At 34.8% G+C, this 23876-nt stretch overlaps 1 protein-coding gene across 3 annotated transcripts in view; it reads left to right on the top strand.

Annotated features, from left to right (window-relative positions):
- Positions 1-23876, top strand: part of ARIH1 (ariadne RBR E3 ubiquitin protein ligase 1) — a 188376-nt gene that overhangs the window by 66957 nt on the left and 97543 nt on the right. For all 3 annotated transcript variants that reach the window (XM_014849715.3, XM_014849716.3, XM_014849718.3), the window contains 4 exons: positions 4162-4306; positions 11989-12081; positions 12581-12636; positions 23186-23252. In XM_014849715.3, coding sequence (XP_014705201.3) covers positions 4162-4306; positions 11989-12081; positions 12581-12636; positions 23186-23252 — 361 coding nt within the window. The remainder of the gene's footprint in view (positions 1-4161; positions 4307-11988; positions 12082-12580; positions 12637-23185; positions 23253-23876) is intronic.

The raw sequence follows: 23876 nt of genomic DNA, 5'->3' as shown, positions 1-23876 counted from the left end.
TGGGATGGGGGAGTGCCACTTTCTTTCATGTGTGATCCCAGAGGTGTTCTCTCTCTGTCTGCACTGTCTGCTGTTCTGGAGTGCTGGCTTGATGGAGACACCCTGCAGTAGCTTAGCCACCCCTGTGTGGGGCTTTCCCACTATCTGTGAGGGAATTTGGAGAGCAAAGCTGTTCCCTTGGACAGCCAGTCCTCCCCCTTCTTTTCTGAGAGCCCCCTGGGTCACCACCATTGGGGAACGGTGAGGAGATCCTCATACCTCCTTCCACTTCCTCCCGGGGGTTCAGCATCTACACCTTCAGATGTATGGCTTTCTGGGTCTTTCAGATGTCTTTTGTGTTGTATGAATGTCCTTTCTTGGTTTATGAATGTCTGTTTTTCTGTGTCTCAGGAGGGAGAGTCTAAGGCAAGAGATCACTCCGCCATGATGCTGATGTCACTCTAAGCATACTAGTCTTTAGTAAAACTATCAGAATTAGAAAAAACCTTCTTTGTTCCTTTAAAGAAATTAAACTTAGACTCCATGAAAAGAGTGATCAAAGATGAACTGATAAAACAACAGAACACGATGAAAAGGAAGCTGACAGAACTAAGAAAAAGATGAAGCAACAAGTAGTAATCTTGCAGAACTTAAAAGCACATTGGCAATGGCAAGAAATAGTGTAGATACATACTATGGAAAAATAGAGATGTAAGACAGGAAAAGGACAAAGAAAGAAGTAGCAGATGGTAACATGGTTAACAAATTAACAAAGGCTGTGTACAAATCAAGCAAGGCAGTCTTAATAACTAAAGGATCTGAAGTAATTACCTGAATGGTATTTCAAAAAAGAAAGTTAAATGCTAAGATAAACCTTATAGAACTACTAAACTTAAAGATTGAAGAAAAAAACCTATGTATATGCCAGCTGAAAAATGATTTAAATTATAAAATGAGAAAAATTATTTTGACTGCAAACTTCAATAACAGTATATACCAGAAGAAAATGGGCACTGTCAATATAGAGAATATTGGGGGTCGGGGGGGTGGGTGGTGGTGGTGGAAGCTGGGGCAAATTTGACCAAGTGAGTATTTGAATACATTTGAACATTTGAGTTATGTCTAAGTAATTAGGCTAATCAAGTTGAGGAAACAAAAAGCAGTTTTTATCATTCTTGAAAGGAAAACTATATAATGTAAAAATAATGTAATTGGTATAAAGATTGTATAAAATAATAGTCAACTGGGAGAAGCTCCAGGAAGTTCCAACCAAAACTAGTAGGTTAAGTATAGGGTCATATAACATAAGGACAATCAAGATACTGTTTTAAGTTGACAAATTAAATAGATGTAAGTACTCATTTTAAGTTATGTTTTGTAAAAATAAATTAGATTTCACTATCTTCCAAATAAGCATTGCTGAGTCATTGGTGGGACAGACCGTGTAATAAGTAAAAATAAAAACAAAACATATCTTAAAATTTTACATTTCTTGTAAAATGGAACTTAATAAAAGAAAAAGATTTCTAGGCCTGCTATGCCCAACAATATGAGTAGATTCTTAAACTCTCCCTTATGTTTACCAGGTGAGTATTTCAAAGGTCTTTGGTGCATTCCAGAATAAATAAAAAAGCTATGAACTCCAGTATTGCTATCTTTAAGAAATATGCCTAAAGCAAAGGAATTCAGATTTATAACTATCAGTTATCTTTAACAAGTTACTCTTTACGTCAGTTACTCTTTAAAAAGAAATTGAATGCTTATAATAAGATTCTTCTAGACCCTGGAGCTACAGCAGTGATAAAGTCCTCGTGGGGTTTACATTCTAGCAGAGAAAAGATAAAATAAATAGTGATTACAGAGTCAGTAATGTGATAAATCTTGTGCAGTAGTACAAAGTACAGTGAGGATGCAATACAAGGGAACCTTTCCTAATTTGGCGAGGAGGAACTGTCAAAGAAGACTTATTTGAGGAAATGAGATTTAAGCTAAGACCTAAAGTAGGAAGAAGTGTTTCAGGCAGTTGAAACACTCTTCATTAAGTGGTTAGCCTTTTGGATCAAAATGAACTGGAAGCCCTGCTTTATTCCTTATTACACAAAAATAATTTCTATGGAAATCAACAGTTTTAGTGGAAACAGTTTAAAGGAAAGGCCTAAATCATGGATGAAGTTTTATACTCTTTGCATATAGAGATCTTTTAAAGCTTGATATGAAATCCAGAAGTCACAACAGGGTTGGATGATAAATTTTCCTACATAAAAATTGAAAGTGGCAGTTAAACAGTATTAACCAAGATTGAAAGGCAAGTTAGAAACTGAGGAAGAAAGCATTCTGTGAGGCAGAGGGTTCCTTTAGCTGTTTTTGTGCTGAACTCATAAAATAATAATATCTTCACAGAAAAATGTGTTCAACTTCACTTATAAAGAAATGCAAGTTAAGTCTAGATATTTGCCCCCCATTAGATGGCCCAAGATTTTAATCTAGGATTGTTTATTACGGAACATCTAAAATGCCCCTCAGTATAAGGTTGGTTAAGTAAATTATAGCACGGACCCACAGTGGAATATTATGCAACAGTAAAAAAAAAAATGTGGACCTATGTTCACTGACAGAGCTTGTCTGTTACATGTTGTTTAGTGAAGAAAACAAGTTATAATTCTAGAGTATGATATTTATATGAAATTATGGACACATGTCTATTTGCATAGAATGCTGTCTAGAGTGTTCACCAAAGTGTTGAGAGTCACTAATTTTGTGTAGTCAAGTTAAGGATGACAGAAGTTTGTCTTTTCTTGTGAGCATGAATTTTTTTATAAAAACAATGTGTTTAATTTGTTTACCTATTCCTATTTAATGTTAGCTTTGTATGCTTTCTATTTTTCAGATGAAAGTTGGCATCTTAGTTTTTCTGAGAGATAAAATTTGTAGGAAAGCATTTGGTTTTCTGCTCTATGTATTTTGATGAGCTGAATCGTCAGGGACAACTTTAACTTCATATGTGTTCTCCTTTTATAACATGTTGACCTTTTGATAATTTGATCATTTCATTGAAACATATTGTAGTCAAAGTATTTATAAAGAGATATTTATTAGTCTTAGGAGAGTGATTTGTCTTGTTCTCATTTGAGTGATTTTCTAGAAATATAGTAAGTGCTTTGACACAAAACCTGAACAAGACCTTTATTAGAAATGTAAGAAATCTCTTTTGAGTATTGATTATTTTTTAACTTGAGAATCTCCTGTTTATATGTAGAGAACATTGTAGTTATTGAAACCTGGGCTTTACAAACTAAAAAGTAATTGACCAGATTCTGCATTAGTATTTTTGCTGGTTATATTGATTCCCAGATTGGAAGTTTTTATGTCTATTGCTTTTCCCTTTAGAATATTAAGATATTTCAGGAGACCAGGAACCATGTCTCATCTAGATTAATGGAAATATTGTACAATGTGTTTACCACTATCCTCTGCCAAGAAGTTTGTAGTTTAGTTGAAACTGTAGATAATACTTGGTATACCATGCTCTTGATATCTTAGATAGTGAAACTACTTCTGTATATTTAGATACATAGCATAGTTTATAAAAGCTAATATATAGATCATTTGATATCAAAACGTTTTAAAATATACTTTTTCATTTCCTCCTTCCTCCCCTTTCCTAGTAAATTAAAAATTATTTCAAAAGAATATTTAGAAAGCAAGTCTATTTTGTAGAATGAAACATCATAATTTCATTTTTTAAATGATTTATGGGATAAGGTATGATTTGTAGGTGGTTTACTTGCTAATATATTTAAACTGATATAACTAAAATTGTTAATAAAATTAATTCGTTTGTGTAACATAGAACCTAGCCTTTTCAAAACCACTAGAGATAGTACAGATTTCATCTTGAAGTTTTAGTTGTAGTACTGTTAAAATACTAATAGCTTAACTTCCCAGTATAAAAACAGTAAAAATAGCAAAATAGCAACAAAAACTCAATCTGTTTTCATACATATATACCACTATTTGCTACAGTTTGTAGCCATACAACTCATTTCCTCTGAGCAAAAAAGGTTATGATCTTGGTTTATTTTAGTTCAGCTCATTGGTTTTCCCTGTAGAAAATGAGGTTTTTGGAGAGCTCTAACAGTGTGCAATTGCTGGGCTCTCATCCTTTCTGTTTAAATAATACAGGTACTTTGATGGAAACCTGGAGAAGCTCTTTGCTGAGTGTCATGTAATTAATCCAAGTAAAAAGTCTCGAACACGCCAGATGAATACAAGGTCATCAGCACAGGATATGCCTTGTCAGATCTGCTACTTGAACTACCCTAACTCGGTGAGTATCTGGTAGTTTAAGGCTAGCTCTGACTCTGTATTTCAGAGGGTAAATCAACTTTCATTATTAAACAAAGGAAGATCTGGGAGTCTGGGATTGTAGTAAAGCAGTAACCTATCAATAAATATATTAAGGGTAAGGAAAGGAAGAGAAAGAATAAGAGCTTGTTTTCCCTGCCTTCTCCCCCATTTGCTTTTTAAAGCAACACCTTGTCCATGTTGTCATTACACACCTAAGTCTTTTCCAAGTTTGTTTTGCCACCAAGGGAGAATGCTGTAATAGGTGGCAGCGAATAGAATTATTTTCCATCCAAATTAAAATAGACTTAAAACTAAGTTTTTTTTAATACATATCCAAAACACTTATAAAATGTCTTTCATACTACTTCGTTAAGGAGCTTTCAGGATTCTTTATAACAAAAGATTTTCACTTACATAGATCCATTTTGACAGTTTCTTTAGCAAGGTGACAGAATTGGAGCAGAAAGGAGGACCAAAAATCAAACATAATCTTCCTATGAAGGCCTTACTTTATTAGTAACCATAGGAAAATTATATTTGTGGCGTAAATGTATTGTTAGTTGGAATTCACCTCTTAAGATGTTTCAAAATATCTAAGAAATAACGTAATTCTACAGTAATTCTAATTATCTTGTTCATATTCTCTGCTTTAATAGTTAAGCAGCTCTTTTCTAATAATTACTATATTCCAGGTCTTTGTCACTACTATTATATATTTTAATGTATTGATGGTTTTTCATTGTTTATCTTAGAATTTTATATGTATATCTCTAAAGAGAGGCCTATTTGAAGGGAACTGATTTGTTCTCGTGTAAGTGTGTAAGTAGAAAAGAGGTTTTGAAAGAAAGTTAAGTACTCTTCGAGAAATAGAAAAATCAGTGAGTTAAAATAATTCAGTAGGTAAAGTGCTGAATTGAATTTCCCAAATTCTCAAGTTTTGATCATAGCTATAACACTAGCTATTTGGATTTGGGTAGTAAATAATTTAATCTCACTGGGTCTCAGTTTTGTTTTTTGTTTGATTTTTTGATCTTTAAATTTCATTTATTTATTTATTTTTTTGAGGAAGATTAACCCTGAGCTAACCTCTGTGCCCATCTTCCTCTACTTTATGTGTGGGACGCCTGCCACAGCATGGCTTAACAAGTGGTGCATAGGTCCATACCTGGGATCCAAACCGGTGAACGCCGGGTCACTGAAGCGGAAAGTGTGGACTTAACCACTGCACCACTGGGTCAGCCCCTGGGTCTCAGTTTTTTTATCTTTCAAATGAGTCGAACAAGATATTCTTTCAAATCTCTACCAGCCTGAAAATTGTGTCCTTTCCCTCTCCTTAAATCACAATCTTTACTTGAGTATCTTAAAAAAGTTAGCCTACTATTAAAAATACATTAAATTCATGTTTTGACCATTTTATTATCTTTCTTTAGCAGATTCTGTTTGCCAGTTGACATTTGTAGAGTGTTTACAGTTTATAAATGTTTCTGTGAGGTAATACTAAGACCCAAATAGGAAATTTGTCTCAGATTATACAAAGTTTTCTTACTCCTTGGCATTTCTCCTCCTGCTCTATTATAACCAGCTCCTCCTTAGTTTAAATCTTAAATGTAATTTGAGTACTAAAGCTAGCTGCTTATACATACCCCTAGAACTTTCTCAATGCACTTGATATTGTGTAACAGTCTCAGCAAATTAGAATGGAAAATCATGACTGGAGATTTGAGGTGTAAGTTTTGCTTGTACTTGTAACCGATGATGGAGAACCTACTATCCGTTTGTTCATTCCCTCATTCCTTCCTTCCTTCATTCTCTCGACACACCAGGCGCTACTCTGAGTATTAGAAATACAATGGAGCATAAAGTCATAATGCCTGCTTCAGATAATTTTACAGGTTGGCTAGGCAGACAAGTAAAATTATGTATTCAAAAAGGACAGTAAATGCTTTGATAGGGCATAATACTGTGGGAATGTGTTGGAAAGACACCTAACCCAGTTTTGGATCAGGGAGGACTTCCCATAGAAATTGACATTTGAACTAACCTCTGAAGGTGTGTTAGTTAGGTGAACCAGGAAAATTGAGCAATACAGAAGCCGAAGGAAGAGAATGCACTTCCAAGAATGGTAAACAGTGCTAAAAGCTTCAGAGAAAAGAATTGAAAAGTAAATTTGGAATTAACAACAAGAAGTTTACTGATGATCTTGAAAAGTTATTTTAAGTAGTGTGGTAAGAGGCAAAACGACACTGCATGGACTGAAGATTCATTGACTTGAAGGAGGGAAAGAAAGTGGAGGCAATAAATACAAACAAATCACTTTTTTAAAGAAAGTTTTGCTAAGTAAGTGACAGGACAAAAAAGCAAACAGAGATGTGGATTGAAAAGTAAGTTCAAGAGTTATGGAAACTGCCAGGTGTTATGAAAAATATAATCATGATGAAATTAGGACTTCTTATAGTTCTTAGACTAATATAGAAGGATAATTTTAACCTCTTCAGTTTTGCAGTAAATTCACCTGAGATTCTTCATTGAAGCTTTGTTAATTGGATGAGTAATTTCTTTACTTATATTGTTTAACTTCTGCATTTCAGTATCCACTAATCTCTTCAAACAGGAATACTTGCCTTTTATTAACGTGTATCTTGAATACCTTTATCTTTCTAGAAAGCACCTTTAGCTTTATACAGTGCCACATAAAGACAAGTTTTTAAATAAATGCTTCTGGTAGCTTAGATAACACTTTGGGGTTAACTATCCTGGGTGGTCTCTTCTTTAAAAACAACTTCCAGAGACTTTGGAGCACTTTTTAAGTTCATAGATTCCTCCCTGTCCCTGCTGCTCCCGACCCTTGCCCTGCTTGTGTTGTGGCCAATTCAGGGGTTTCTTAATCCTGGCAACAGTTGCTCATTTTATGACAGTTTTGAATAAAAGCGTAAGATCTAGCTGTACTAACACCTCATTCTACTAGGAAATACAGCTTTGGCTACAGTGTCTCATTTTTATGAAGTGAATAATTTATATTTTCTAAGATTAAGATATGTTAAATAGATACATGCAAAGTTCAAGATTGTGAGGGTAGTCCATCCCTGACACACCTCTGAATCTTGGTGCTCCTGGGAACACTGAAAACGTCTGATCTAAGTCCAACCCTATCTTCCTCTTTAACTCATTCCATTTTACAGAGGAGAGAACTGATGCCCTGAGTGTTTTCTCAGTTTTTATAAGCAAAATGGCTTCAGCTTTAGAGATTATATGGGCAACTTCTGATGGAGGAAAGATAATTCTTAATGTTGTCACTTCTGTTTGACATTAGTTGCTCTGTGTGTAAAATGGTGGCAATAAATGAAACTTTGAAGAGTGTGTTTTATTCTTTCAGTTCTTTTTCTTCAGGACCATTAATTTCTCTTGTAGGTAGTATTTCATATATTTTTAGTGTATTCTTGGTTAGATTTATTTATGACGTAAACAGGGATAAGTTTGATGAATAGATAATCTGATTCCGTTTGTCAGGGAAAGGCCCACGGAGCCAGGTAGGTAATAAGCACAAGGCAGTAAGGGAACAGATATGTCAAAGGAGGAGGAGGGAAAGGGAAATGAAGACAGACTGGAAGATACTCAGATATATCTGTGATAATGACACAACTCTTGAGCACAATGAATGTCTTTATACCATAGATTAGTTTTTGCATGATCTTCAGACATGCATGTGTGATTTGTTTTTCTAATTTATCTTGTTTAGTCTTATCAATCAGAAAAATTATCAAAAAGAAGCCTTTAAAGTATAGAAAGCTTTCTTTTTTTTTGCTTTATCTCATAAGAGTGCTCTGGTCTAGAAGTCCTAAAGATAGAGATGTTACTTATAGTGATCACTTAGTAACCATTGTGACCCTAATCTCTTAGTCTTTAGGATTCTTATTTGAAAAAAAGAATAAAGCACATGAGGATGTGTGTGTGGTTTTAAGTTATGAATAAAACATTGTAGCGTTGTTAGTATTATTACTCTGCTATGTTTTTTCTTTACAGAATGCCACTTCTCATTATAACTGAAAATCAAATACCCTCCATTAGTGATCTGGCAACAAGTTAGTGCCAGATCTCCTCCACTAGTGGGGACTAATGAGAATAGATTTTTTTTTTTTAAAGATTGGCACCTGAGCTAACAACTGTTGCCAATATTCTTTTTCTTCTTCTTCTTTTTTTTTTTCCTGCTTTTTCTCCCCATATCCTCCCAGTACATAGCTGTATATTCTAGTTGTAGCATGTGGGACACTGCCTCAACGTAGCCTGATGAGTGGTGCCACGTCCCCGCCCAGGATCCGAACCAGTGAAACCCTGGGCCACTGAGCCCGCGAACTTAACCACTCGGCCATGGGGCCGGCCCCCAGAGAATAGATTTTTTTGTTTCCCAGATCTTTTTTTTAATGGACAAGAGTACTGATTTCCCAAATATTTACCTTCACTTGCTTTGTGAATGAGTTAGAATCGTTGTCAATCTGAATAGCACCATATTTTAAACTTCATAAATATTTTCCATGTCATTTGGTCTAAAAACCAGTCTCAGGACTCTGACACATTTTCTTCCATGGCTGCTTCTAGGCATTTTTTTATGTTGATATGCTACAATATAGAATTTTGTATCCTATTTATTTGCATGTAATATCATAAGCAACATCAGAAATTTCATAAGTATATTTCAGATAACTGCTAGTTAGAAAATGTAATAGAATAAAAAAAATCCCACTTATAAGAGCCACAAAAAGAATAAAAGAACTAGGAATAAATTTGGCAAGAAATGTGAATCTATATGAAGAAAACTTTAAATACAAAGGGCAATAAAAGGATGACTTGAATATTTGGGAATAGAGTAATAGTAAAATATTGAAAAAGAAGAATAAATTGATGGAGTTGGGGAGGATTAGTCCTACCAAATACAAGAGTAGGCAGTGCAGTGGAACAGGATAGAGTAAAATATGCATGAGGAGAATTGAGTGTGTTATAGAGGAGGCATTTCAATTAAGGTGGATTATTCAGTAACTGGTGTTGGAACAACTTGGTAGCCATCTGGAGTGGAAACTTAGATTTCTACCTAATGCTTTATATCAAAGTTAATTAATTTAGAAGCCATCAGTTTTAAAGCTAATACATTTTGCTACATAGAAATAAAAAGCTTCTGCGTGGCAGCGAAACATGAGCATTCAGAATTGAAACTGGGAGAAAACATTTTCCACACTTAAAAACAGCCAATTTCCTAAATAAGTGAAAATTCCCACTAAATCATTAAGAAAAGATCAAGTGGAAAAATGAGTACAATAGGTAGACAGAGTACACAGAAAAAGAAATATACAGCCTTAAATCTTTTTTCAGAGTTTAAACTTCACTCATAATAAAAGAAATTAAAATGAAAGCTAATGAAGTTTGTTCATTTTCACCTGTTAGATTGGCAAAGATCAAGGATTTGGAAAATAAACTATGTTGGCATGGGTGTGAGGGACCAAATTCTCTTGAACAGTATACATTGCTACAACTTCTTTGAACAAAGCTTGGTAATAACCTATCAAATTGTAAATGTATACCTGTTATAATTTCACCTTTAAAAATTTGTCCTAAGATACGTTCATATGATCACAAAGATGTATATATGGTCAATGCAGTAGCATAGTAGGAAAAAGGTAGTCTAAATGTCCATTTAATAGCAGACTGTTTAAATAAATTGTGGTACCTTCATACAGACTGTAAAAAGAGGTGGACCCATGTGTACCAATGTAAAACCACATCAGAAATCTGTTAAATAATAATAGTAAAGAAATCCAAGATGCAGAAGAGAGTATCTGGTACTCTTACTGTGTGTGTGCGTGCACCTGTGTACATTAGAACATCTCTGGAAGAATATGTAAGATGTTGGAAAATAATGATTACTTCTGGGTAGAGAAGTATAGGACAAGAATGAGGATGAGGGAGCCTTATTTTTTCAGCATAATCTCATACTGTTAAATAGTTGTTTTTAACCATGAGCCTCTATTACTTATTCACTTAAAATAATAAAGTGGTAAATATTGTAAAATATTCTTAAACTAAAATGTGTCAACCATTATTTGTCTTTTTTTTTTTTTGAGGAAGATGAGCCCTGAGCTAACATCTGCTGCCAATCCTCCTCTTTTTTGCTGAGGAAGACTGGCCCTGAGCTAACCTCCATGCCCATCTTCCTCTACTTTATATGTGGGACGCCTGCCACAGCATGGCTTGACAAGCAGTGTGTAGGTCCACAGCCAGGATCCAGACCGGTGAACCCTGGGCCGCCGAAGCGGAACATGCAAACTTAACCACTGCACCACCGGGCTGGCGCCCATTATTTGTCTTTTTGAAATATAATCCTAGTCTAGACTCTCTAATGTTATTTAAAGTACTTGTTAATATCCCATTATAGAATATAGAATACTTCATTTAACCATTCCTCAAATTAATATTATTTCAAATCATATAAGTAATAGAAGATTAGACCAAAATGTTATATTATTCTTAGCTGAGTAAGTCTTTTGGTTTCAATAGTATTTTATTTATTTTCTAGGTTAGCTGTGTTCCATGCAGCGCTATGAAGTCCTATATTTGTGTGATATATTTTTTTATAATAGCTTTAGTGAGATACAATTCACATACCATACAATTCACCTGTTTAAAGTGGTTTTTAGTATAGTCACAGAGTTGTGCAGTCCTTACCACAGTTACTTTGAGAACATTTTCATAACTGCGAGAAGAAACCCCATATACTTTTACAGTCACTTCCCATTTCTCCCCAAGCCCTCCAGCCCTAGGGAACCACTAATCTACTTTCTTTCTCTATGAATTTGCCTATTCTGGACCTTTCATATAAATGGAATCAAACAGTCTGTGTTCTTTTGTGACTGGCTTCTTTCACTTAGCATACCATTTCCAAGGTTTATCCATGTTGTAGTACATATCAATATTTTATTCCTCTTTAAGGCTAAATAATATTCCATTATATGAGTATTCCACATTTTGTTTATCCATTCATCAGCTGACAGACATTTGGGTTGTTTCCACTTTTGGGCTAGTATGGATAATGCTGCTATGAACATTTGTGTACAAGTTTTTGTGTGGACATATGTTTTCATTTCTTTGGGGTATATACTTATGAGTGGACTGCCAGAGTGTTTTCCAAATTCTGGCACCATTTTACATTCCCACTAGCAGTGCATAAGGGTTCTAATTTCTCCACATCCTTGCCAACACTTGTGATTATCTGTATTTTTATAGGATTATAGCTATCCTAGTGGGTGTGAAGTAGTGTCTCATTGTGGGTTTGATTTACATTTTCCTGATGGCTAAGGATATTCATCTTTTCATATGCTTATTGGTACATGACATATTCTTATATTTAATACAAGCTTCTTCTTGTCTGCCTTTCCTAAAAATTGTAGGTATCTAGCATGGATGCATTTCTCATTAATTAGATGTTTTGTGTTCATTGTATTTATATTTCTAGATTTAATTACTTAGAACTTCATTTTAGAGGCCCAACTAGTCTTGTCAAGTTGGACATTATAGCCAGTACGAAAAATGTGACGTCATAGAACCTTATTGTGTCACTATGTATAGTGATTTGTTTGATAATATCTTTTAAAAGTCCATGTGTTATTTTTGTTACAGTATTTCACTGGCCTTGAATGTGGACATAAATTTTGTATGCAGTGCTGGAGTGAATATTTAACTACCAAAATAATGGAGGAAGGCATGGGACAGGTAAAGCTGCCTGTTTATTTTTTTTGTTGCTATTTAATTTCCTCTGGTGTTTAGACAGTTGCATAAATATAGGTGAACCATTCTGCATTATGAATTGCATGGGGAACTGTTTTCTAGATTAAAGCAACTAAAAGATAATTGAGTCTTTTTATTGTATTTACAATGTGGCATTCCAGTTAAAGATCCAGTCTAGGTAATGTTTTCTCAGTGGGCATTAATATTTGTAAAATCAGACTAAACTTGTTGGGCAATTCTGTCATCTCTTGCTTTTGCCTTTCAAGTTTTAGATTGAAAAACCAAATATGCAGGTCAGCAGTTCTAATTAGCTTATGGTGATAAACACATTCGTGCACATACATTTTTTTTTAACAGAAAAGGAATGGTTAAGATCTTGTGAATGTTAAGGTATCCTCAGAACCTAGCAAAGTGCCTGGCAATGGTAAGCATTCAGTAAATATTTGTTGATTGAAGACGTAGTTTAAATTTCAATCTTTTTCAGACTATTTCGTGCCCTGCTCATGGTTGTGATATCTTAGTGGATGACAACACAGTTATGTAAGTATTTTTGATAGATTCCGCATGTTGAATATTGGTTAGTTGGTTAAACCAAATTAATTTTCACTGAGCACCTTAAAGGAGGTGAAATTTTTAGTCTAAAGAGACTTTCTAATCTACATTCCTTTATAGTGCAAAAGCCTGTTTGTAACTTGGTTAAATGCTCGGTCACTATTCTAGTAAACTTGGCAATACCTGATAGCTACATTTCAGTAAACCTTGGAATTGGAGAATAGGATATGTCCGTGTGTCAGTTAAGGTCCTCTGGGAAGCAGATGCCAAGATAGGGTAAAAAAGGAGGGAGATTCATTGCAGGATAGCCTCTGTGTAGGATAAAGAGGAGGAGGAACAGGAGTGGACAGACCTTGATGCAGGTCTGATGCCTGTTAAAGGACAAAGAAGGGAGGAGAATTCAGTAGGAAGAGACTCAGACTATGATACAGCTGTGAGAGTCTCTGGCAGCCCTGTGGGGAACTTCATTGTATAGATTGCCCATAGAGAAATGCCTCAATGAACAGAAATGACCGGGCCCTGGTACCCTTACCATGCTCTGTCACTCACTAGGAGCTACCCAAGGGGAATGTGGCTTCAGCTGGAACTCTGCTACAAATCCCAGAGGCGTTGTAGCTGTGGATTGTTGGCTAACTACTCGTTTTGTGAAAAGTTCTCTTTTGAAGTGCGAAAGAAACTTGAAGAAACAAACATAGCTGGTTCCTGAACCTGGGATGAAGTCCCGAGTTGCTTAATTCTTGAGCCAGTGCTGTTTTTATAACCTCAGGCTACCTAATTGACTTCAGTCTAGGAGGATAAACAGATTGAGGGCCTGAACGATCCTCAAACAAATTGTATAATTAGTCCTGGATAATTGCCTATATAGAAAGGTATGTCTGTGTTTAAGCACTGGGATTTGAGGGTAACAAAAGTAAAGCCATGGCGTTAATGAGCAAAATTCTTAACCTAATAAAGCTATAAATTGACTTTAACCAGCACGGTTTATAAAGCTCACTGATTCCACTTTATTAACATCAACCTACTTTAGTTTACTAAAACATATTTACTGTTGTCAGCTCTGTGTTAATACTGTTTCCTTCTTTCAGTAAATCTTCAGTTATTGTTTTAAGCTAGCAAAAATAAGCCATGTGTCATCTTGAAGTACCACCATCCTTGCAGGTGTCTTTATCCTGTCCCCTGATACTTTCTGATTCTGTGTATTCTTTCATCAATATATCAATTTCATCAATACAGATTCGTCAGTACGTTTCATCAGTATAGGCTGCTGTATCTTTTTATCCATTCCACAAACATTTACTGCGAGTCTTATTATTATTATTAGCACATAAGCACAGGAGAACAAAAAAATTAAGATACATTTCCTTCCCCCAAGATGTTCATAATAATAAATAACTAAAATGCAGAGTTTGTTTTATATGTAAAGGTATGTACAAAATTACAGTTAGAAAGAAGCAAATTATTCCACCTGAAGAGTTTAGGGAGACTTTACTTAGGGAGTAAGATAAAAGGGGTAAAAATCTCGGTTGGGGGAGTGGAGGGAGTCATATTGGTTGAAGAAAGGATGCCAGTATTTTTTTACATAGGTCATGAACTTCTCTATTAAGTATTTTGTGGTGGCTAGAGCACAGAGTAGCAGATTAGAGATGAGTCTGAAAAGAGTTTGATAGTTTATAATGAGTTTCATCAAAGAAGGTTGTTAATACCGTGATAATAAGATTTGCATTTTAGAAATACAACTTTGGTGGTATGGTGGAGGATAGTTTAGAGTGGATAATTTGATAGTGGATAGAGAGGATAGTTTGAGCAGTGGGTTGTAGTTAGAAGGCTGTTGTTTTATGAAATTTTATTTGGAGGGGAAATGGAAAAATATTTCTGACACATAAAACAAATATGGCTAATATTAGGGCTCTTACAAATCACTAAAAAGGAGATAATTCTATGGAAAGGACATGAACAGGCAGTTCACAGTGAAAGAAATTTTAAATGGTCATGAACATTAGCTATGTCTAGTTGAATAAATGTAAATCAAAATTAGATACTGCAACTTTTTAAAAAAGTTTTTGCATTTCAGATTGGTAAGGATTAAAGAATTTGGTAATATCTAATGAGTGTGAGAATATAGTACAATACGGAGTATAAACTGTTGCAACCTTTTTGTAATGTAGTTTGGCAGTTTCTGCAGATTTTTTTGCTCTTTGGCCTTTCATCTAATAATCTCTTCACTTTAAATATGTCATTCTGCTGCTGTCTTGTCTCCGTTGTTTCTGATAAGGCAGCTATTAATTATCATTGTCCACTACTTGTGGCTTTCATGATTTGCTGTGTCTTTGGCTTAAGGCAGTTTGACTATGGTATATCCAGATGTGGCTCTCTGTGTGTTTATCTTCTTTGGGATTTCTTGAGCTTTTTGGATATGCATCCTGGTACATGCACAGAAAACTGAGAATATTCGTAAGAGAATTTTAATAGTGTTGTCAGTTAGGGGGGTCGAGGAATAGGAAGAGGGATTTCTATTTTTCACCTTGTATGGTTGTGTACTATTGGTATATATCTTCTGTTTTCTTTCTTTTAAATAAATAATTCCCTTCTTTTGGAATTTAAAAGGTTAGTTAATTAAATGATAGAACATGTTTTTTAAATGTCTAATCCTAAGGTCCAGTAACTGAAATGTACTTAAAATTCTTTTTTCTTAGCATGAAAAGAAACTGAATCCTTCCCAATCATGGTACTATCATTTTTTAAATTTCCAATTTGGTAGATTAAAAAATGATTTCTTGTTGTAATTCTAATGAAACTCATTTGGGTGTTGAATTGAAACAAACCCAATTCTTTCCTGAAGACATATTCCCCTATAACCCTCTCAAGTTGAAGCTAGCTTTTTTCCCCTATATACCTTATGGTCAGGGGGTGAAGTAATTGTCTCCCTCAGTCCCAAATGCTGTAATCAGACTGTTTGTCTACTTCAGTTTAAAATCCATAGATCCTTTGAAGTTTGTTATCCTGCTGTATCACAGTCCTTTGTGTTTTGTCTGTTTGACTTCTTGGTCACTCCCACTTAATTATTTGTAGTGCTGACATCTCCCTCACTTTTTTTTTCTCCCAAGGCTTAGTGTCATCCAGGGTGATTTCAGTGCTCCTACATATAGTCTATTCTGTACCCTAGCCCTGAAGTTCTCAAATTTTGGTTCTCCAGCCAGCATCAACTAGTTACTTAAGAATGCATATTCTCAGGCCCAGCTCTAGACTTACTGCATCAGAAACTCTGAGAATGGGGCCCAGCAATCTGAACAATATACTCTCCTAGTGTGGTACTCGTGTACACTTAAGTTTGGGAACCACTGCCATACCCTTTCATTTCCAGTAAAATCCCCTTCACCCCAACCCCCTACTCCCAAGGCCACCATTCTGGGCCTGCTCCACATCTACTCTAATTGACTTTGCAAAATCATCTTTTTCTGCCTCTTTCTGAAACACTGCTCCTCGGGGTTCTATCCAACCCACTATTTTTTCTCACTCTATACTCTCACCTTAGGCATACATTGGAAATTTCCAAATTTATATCTCCAGATGAACTTTCTTTTGAGCTTGGGACCGATATATCTCACTACGTGTCAGGCATCTTCATATGTATATTCCTCAGGCTTTATCTTGTCCAAGCCTCCTACCACCTCTACCACCACCAAACCCACTCATTCTTCTTGCTTCTCAGTATCAAAGAATGTTACCACTAGGTCTTAAAGACTTGCCTAAATTAGAAACCTTGATGATATCCCTAATTGATTTTTCTCCTGCATTTCCCAGAGTCATCCTGACCAAATTCTGTCAATTCCACATCCTAATTACCCTTAAATCCATCTATTTTTCTCTGTTCCTACTGCCATTAACCTGATCCAGGCCATCATCTTCTCTTAGCTGGGAATCTGCAATTGGCTTCTAAGTGATTCCCTTATACCCAGAACTTCCAATTGTTCTTCACAAATGACTTTCACTGTCCTGTATTGCTTACCTCTGCAGCTTCATCTTTTGCCTTACCTCTTCTCGCATTCTCTATTGTAGCCACATAGAACTTCGTTTCTTAAAAGTACTATACATTTTATTTGTATTTGATTTGGTTTGATTTTGTTTACTTTTTTCTCTGCCGTCTCCTGACTTTCTGACATGAAATACTCTTCCTGTTTTTCTCTTCAGTTCTCATCCTATTAGTCATTCTTCAGGCCTCAGTTTAGATTTTCATTTTGATTTGGGCAGACACCCTATGTGCTTCTTAGCTCTCCCATATTTCTGTTACCATACGCTTTTGTAATTGCTTCTATTTTTGTCTGTATTCTTCTTAGGCTATAAGCTGTATGACCCCAGGTATCCTATTTATGTTGAGTGAATCCTTTGCTTATTTCCGTTCAGGATGTGTGGCTCTACCCTTGGAAACACTACACTGAAAGTATTTATTCACTGATCTTTTGGTGCTTCCTTAGACTCTTAAATTGTTAAGAGTAGTGATTCAATGGATTCAACTCTTTATTTCTTAGCAACAGATATACAGTAGGCATGTATCCTTGAATAAGTAACTGGAAATACATTTTTCTCCCTTGCTTCCATAAGCATATGTCATCATTGCAAACTTCAGAGATTGATTTATGCTATGAAAACCATCAAGGCTGTTTGGCTAAGTGGGGCTTCCCTACACAGTGGTCTCATATAGTTACACTTGCAAAGTCAGGAAGGTAACAGTATACTTTGAGATTTTTCTTTGTCCCAAGATTTGTCCTTCATGCTTTTATGAGATTAATGAAAATTATTTCTCTAAATTATTTATCACTTGAGACCAAATAAATGTTCATCTGTTTCTGTTCATCCTTGCAGTTGATTAGTTTTTTTCTGTAGTTGTTTAGGGCCTAAATTCTTTTACTATATATAGCCTCTGTAGTAATCTTAGGATGATAAAGGTAAACTTGTATCTATTAAGTCTTTAAAGACCTTCAAGTAGTCTATTTAGTCTCATCTTGACTTATTGATAGTGTTGGCACACACCTGGAATTGTGATGTTCTAATTCAGCATTCTGAGATGTATCTAAAAATTAGTATGATTTTTCATACTTTTTCATATATAGGGGTTTTTGAAACAGATAAGTAGAGATGATGACAGGAACTCATTGTCACTCACTTCTAGCAAGTTATGCCAAGTGCTTTTTAAAAGCTTTAACTGATACATAAAATTTTTAAAAAATGAATCTTAGGACCTTTCTATAGATAATGCATACTTCTATTGGCTAAGTCCCCATTTGTCTGAAAAAGGCAGAAATGTTCTTTTTAAAAATAGATTGTTTTAAATTAGATAATATAACTTAAATGCTATTTTTAATAGTTATTTCCTGTTCTGTCAACTTTAAGCAGTGTATCTTAAGTCCTTACTGTGTAAGGTGAGGAAACTGGAGACTCTACGCTGTTCTTTACCTTTATCTCTTCTACTTGTAATTTATATTAATTACTTTATATTGTCAACTTTATAGTTATTTTCTGTTCTGGAACAGATTCTTTCATGTTTTTTCAATAGATTTATTCACAAAATTGTAAACCAGTACTTTTATAATATTATAATGATATAAATATTACATAAAACCGGCTAGTTGAATGAATCCAGAGAGAAGTAAACGTAGTCCTCTAAGTCTGTGCTCTTCCAAGAAGAATATTCCAAACATCCAAGTCAGATGATTATTTTTTACATTTTATCAGTATCTCAAAAATCACAAGTGGGGTTGTGAAGCTGCCTAGACCCTTAAGTGAGGTCATGGTTTGTACCATCTGAGGCAGAAGACAAACTAAACTTTAATATGTGTATTAGTTACAGTACAGTAGAGCATCTCATCTTTTACAGTGCAAAAATGTCATTCTTATTTATTTATAACAGGCTCAATTTGCAATGTTTTGATTTTTATTTTACTTTTTTTATTAAGCTAAAATATATTCAGTAAAGTGTGTAAAGTACACTTTAACTTTAAAAAATATGTATCTGTTTCAGTTAACATAATGTCTTTGAGATATGTATATGTTGTTAAATACATTTGTATGTTTTTAGGTTTATTTGGTTGTGGTTTTTTGTTATTGCTATATAGTATTTCATTCTCCTGATAATAGACATTTGGAATTTTTTGGCTTGTTTGGTTTTATCTACTGTGAAAAAGCTACAAACAATATTCCTATATGTGTGTTTTTTTGGCGGACATGTGCTGATTTCTTTTGGGTATATACTCAGGAGTGAGATTTTTAGCTTTACTAGATACTGCCAAATGGTTTTCCAGAGTAGTTGTACCTGCACTCCTCCTAGTTATGTGCAACTGCTCTAGTCCTTGCCCACACTTACATCGCTAGACTTTTTAAATTTTATCTTTTCTGGTGGGCATATAAGGATATCTCATGGTTATAATTTGCAGTGTCCTGGTAGGTAATGATGTCAAACACCTTTCTATTAGCCATTTGGATATCCCTTTTTATGAAGTGCCCATTCAAGTCACTCGTCCATTCTTAAAATTTTGTTACCTTGTCTGTTTGTTAATTACTTTGTGAGAATTGTTTAAATGTTCTGATAAGTCTTTTGGTAGATAAATGTATTACAACTATGTTCCCCAATGTGGGGCTTCCCTTTTCTCTGTCAGTGATTTTTCATGAACAGAAGTTTTCATTTTAATGGTCTCTAATTCATCATTTTTTCCTGTTTGTGATTATTGCTACATAAGAATTCTTTGATTACCCCCAGGTTGTATTTATTTTTAAGGCACTCCACAGAGAGTTTATGGAGAATCCTTTGATAACATGTGACTTTAGGGTTGTATGTGTCGAGATGGAATAAATTGAATACCCCCGTCATTTCTGCCCAATCAAACAGAAAAGCACTACTTTAGTATTCCAGGTAGGAAATTTAGCACAAAAGCTACAGAACATTATCTGTTTTAAAATACATGCTTAAGGGATTGGAACTCAAGTTTGTACTGAAATAATTTCCTAATCTCATTGAAATGCAAAGTGAAATGATTTGTCAAGTTTTAGTTAATAAGGGAAGGTTTGTAGACAAGGAGTAAATTACTGAGAATTATTATTAATTTAAACTTTGGAAAATGTTTTTGAACTATAAATGTAAACTTACAAGATTGAAGGGAGGCAGAGAAGGATGTAGGAGGGGTGCATGAAGCTGATTGTGTAGGGCCTTAGAGGCCATTATAAGGTCTTTGGCTTTTATTCTAAGATAGAGCCATGAGAGGATTTTGAGCAGTGGAGTGACATGGTCAGAGAGCGTTGCTTTGACTGCTGGTGTTGAAAAGAGAGACCATCAGTAGGAGCAGAGAGATTCAGAGACTGTAACAATAATCCAGGTGAGAGATGATGGTCCTTCAATCCAGGAGGGTAGCAGAGGAGTTATGAGAAATGGTTGGATTTTGGATGTATTTTCAAGGTAGAGTCAGTTAGATATGTGCTCTAAGAGGAAGAGATGAGCCAGAGATGGCTGCAAGATCATTTGGACCTTTGATTGTGATGGAATAAATTCAGACAGTAATTAAATATTATATTTATTTTTAATGATTAGAAATTTGAGCAAAGATTTATTATAAAGATATTAATCACCTTGTCATAACCCTACAACTTAAATGCCCAACAGTAGGGGAAGATGGAATATGATGCAGCCGTTAAAAAAGTTTTATGAATTATTTTAATGCATTGGAAAATACTTATAATAATGTTAGTGAAAAAAACTAGATATAAAATTATATGTAGTAAGTTCTCTGTTTAAAATTGTATATCATACATTTACAGAAAAAGAGGAAAAGGTCCAGATTCATAAAAATATTCAATGGATATTCCTCTTGAGTGATAAAGTTACAGGTGATTTTTGTTTCCTTCTTTGTACTTGTCTGTAATTGGTATGTCAGGGAAAAAAACCTTTTTAAAGAAAAATATTTTATCAGTCCTAATTTGAAGCATAATATTGTTGTTTTACTCAAGATACTACATAAGCTTAAGGCATGGATTAGTACTTGGCATACTAAAAAAAAAATCCTTGTGTTTAAAGTCATCTGGTTTCAAATCACAGCTCTCCGGTTATCTCATTTGTAAAAATGGAGAATTATCCCCAAACTCAAGGATTAAATGTATCTGACACTGTGCTCAGAATTTATAATAGGCTTTCAGTAGAAGTATTTTTGTTTACTGTCATAAAGAGCTGCCTTCCACTGTAAGAGTTGATATAATAACTATTTTCAACACAAGTGATGACAGGAGGTCTTTATCGAGAGAATTAGGTTATTACTAGCCAGGAGGACACTTGCCTTCTTGAGAGTGCTTATTCTCAAGGATGGGAGATCACTTTCTTTTTCTTCCTTATGACCAGACAAACTATAGCCTAATAATTAAGGCCTAATAACTATGGCTGACCTTTGTTCTTGTCAGTTATGCTTAGGTTAGAGTCAGCTATAAGAAATCATTAGGTTGTTACATCAGATGAGCTTTATCAATAATAGAAGTAAGGTGTTTTTGGGAATCAGGGCATCTTAGAGTATACAATTCAGTGACTTTTACTATATTGATAATGATGTGCAACCATCACCATTATCTAATTCCAGAACATTTTCATCACCTCTAACAGAAATCCCATATCCATTAAGCAGTCACTCCCCATTCCCTCCTCCCCCTAGACCCTGACAACTACTTACCTGTTTTCTGTCTATATACATTTGCCTATTCTGTACATTTCATTTAAACGGAGTCATACAATATGTGATTTTTTTGTGTCTGGCTTCTTTCACTTAATGTTTTTAAGGTTCGTTCATGTTGTAGCATGTATCAGTACTTCATTCCTCTTTATAGCTAAATAATATACCATTATATGGATATTCCATATTTTGTTTCTCCGTCAGTTCTTGGACATGTGGGTTATTTCCACTTTTTATGGAAACATTTGTGTTATTGTTTGAACATTGGTTTGCAAGTTTTTTATTGAACAACTGTTTTTAATTCTCTTGGGTATATATACCCAGGAGTGGAATTGCTGGATCACATGGTAGTTCTGTGTTTAAATTTTGAGGAATTGCCAGATACACGAATTGTTTTTAAACCTCAGTTTCAGCATCTGTGACATGTGGAGGTTTACTCATTCAAAAAATTTTTATTGAACACTTTCTACAAGGGATCCTTTCATGGAGCTTATTGTTGTGGATAGGGGAGCAGGAAGGCAGATACTAAACAAATGATTATACAGATATCCGTCTAATTAAAATTATGACACATTACATAAAGGAGGGGTGTATAAGGTGCCATGAGAACTGAGAGGGGGTCTACATCTAGATTGGTGTGGGGGAGTAGTCAGAAAAGGCCTCCTTGAGTAACAGTGTATTTTAGCTGAGTGAAGTAAAGTAATAATAATACTAATAGTAGTAGCATCTAGTATTTATTGAGTTCTTACTATTTGCCAGGCACTGTTTTAGTCTCATAACTCTATTCCTGCTGTCCATTTTACAGATTTAGTAAGATGAAAAATGAAGAGGTCAAAGAACTTACCCTCAGTTCGTAGCTAGTAACTTGTGAATCCAGTATTTAAACCTAGGCTGTCCCACCTCAGGGACCCACCATGATATTCTTCTCTTTCCTTTCCAAGGGAGGTAGCCCTATTCAACAGTCTCTGAAGAAAGAATACAGGTGTGACAGGAGTACACTGAAAGTGGCACAGGACAGGGTAGGGTCTTGTGGAAGGAGAGCAGTGCGATTAGAAGCTCAAAAATTAGATGAGGCCATATTGTACAAAACTTTCTTGTTCACTTAAAAGATTTTAATGAGGTTGGACTATGTGCTTGTTTGATATAGTTCTTACTGACTTTGTCAGTGGTTACTCTTTTTATGCTTTAACACTCTTTTCTTATAACACACTCACAGGAGTGTTTACCAATAAACTAATGAAACTTAAGCCTCAGGATTTTTCACTTTCAGGGGCTCCTGTGGTGAGTTCTAGGAATTATTTTGAATTATAGAGTATTCTAGGTGGACAAGGGAAGCCAGATTACAATCAGTAAGCATTTCTGGTAAATTACTAAGAGGTCTCAGAGGAAGAAGCCCTTCAAAATTATATATAGCAAAACCTGGATCCATTTCCTAACATTCCTGTAAATATCTCTTGTTTCACACACTGATTTTTGGGAGGGAGTCTAAGGAAAGGTGGCTGAGAATTGCTATCTTAAGGCAAAATATCAGAGTCATAGACTCTGAAAGGGGCCTACACTTGGCAATAGTTGGTAAGTCATTAGACTGTAATACAAACTGGGTAAAAATAGAATATTTAGAGTATAAGAAACATGGAGGAAAACATTTAACAAAATAAAACTAGAGAAACTTTAAAATTGTTTTGATTACTACAGTTGCATTTGTTGATAGTCTATGTGCATTTTAGTATTTTCAATTTAGAGCAGTTTTTATAGCTATAGCATTGAAATTTTAGTGCATAAATGTGGAAAATACACTTGGCTGAAAACTTCCTAATAATTTTTATTATTGCTTTCAGGCGGCTGATCACAGATTCAAAAGTTAAATTAAAGTATCAGCATTTAATAACAAATAGCTTTGTAGAGGTAAGTGATATTTCTCTTAAGTTTTCTTCTTTTAATAGAAGGAATTCTGTTTATCAATAGAAATACTAGTTTTTCTTATGTAAAATACTCTAGACAGTAACAAACACCTTTGCCATACGTTTGGGTTATGGACTTTATTTATGAAACATACCAAAACACCTTTATTCTCAAAGGAATGTGACAAACCAATAAGTAGATGTCTTTTTATAGATCTTGAACTTTGATAAAATTATTTTTACAGAATTCTTCCTTTATTCCTCTTTTCCCTAGAGAGAGTTGTAGCTGATTATTAATGATGTCCTGTTTAGTTGTTTGGCGCTCTAACTTTGCTATATCTCTGCTTGTTTTAGCTTCCATTACCAATAAACTTTGTTAATGAAGGATGCTGTAGTTATTTTTTAAAATTTTTTAAAATTTTTAGGCTGATCATTTTTATTTTTATTTATATTTATTTTTTCTGCTTTTTCTCCCCAAATCCTCCCAGTACATAGTTGCGTACTTTTAGTTGTGGGTCTTTCTAGTTGTGGCATGTGGGATGCTGCCTCAGCGTGGCCTGACGAGCGGTGCCATGTCTGCGCCAAGGATTCGAACCGGTGAAACCCTAGCCGCCAAAGCGGAGCGCAC

Source organism: Equus asinus, chromosome 2 (assembly GCF_041296235.1).
Source record: "Equus asinus isolate D_3611 breed Donkey chromosome 2, EquAss-T2T_v2, whole genome shotgun sequence".
NCBI lineage: Eukaryota > Metazoa > Chordata > Mammalia > Perissodactyla > Equidae > Equus > Equus asinus.
The sequence above is the reverse complement of the archived record's forward strand: the minus strand, read 5'-3'. Positions and strand labels throughout refer to the sequence as shown.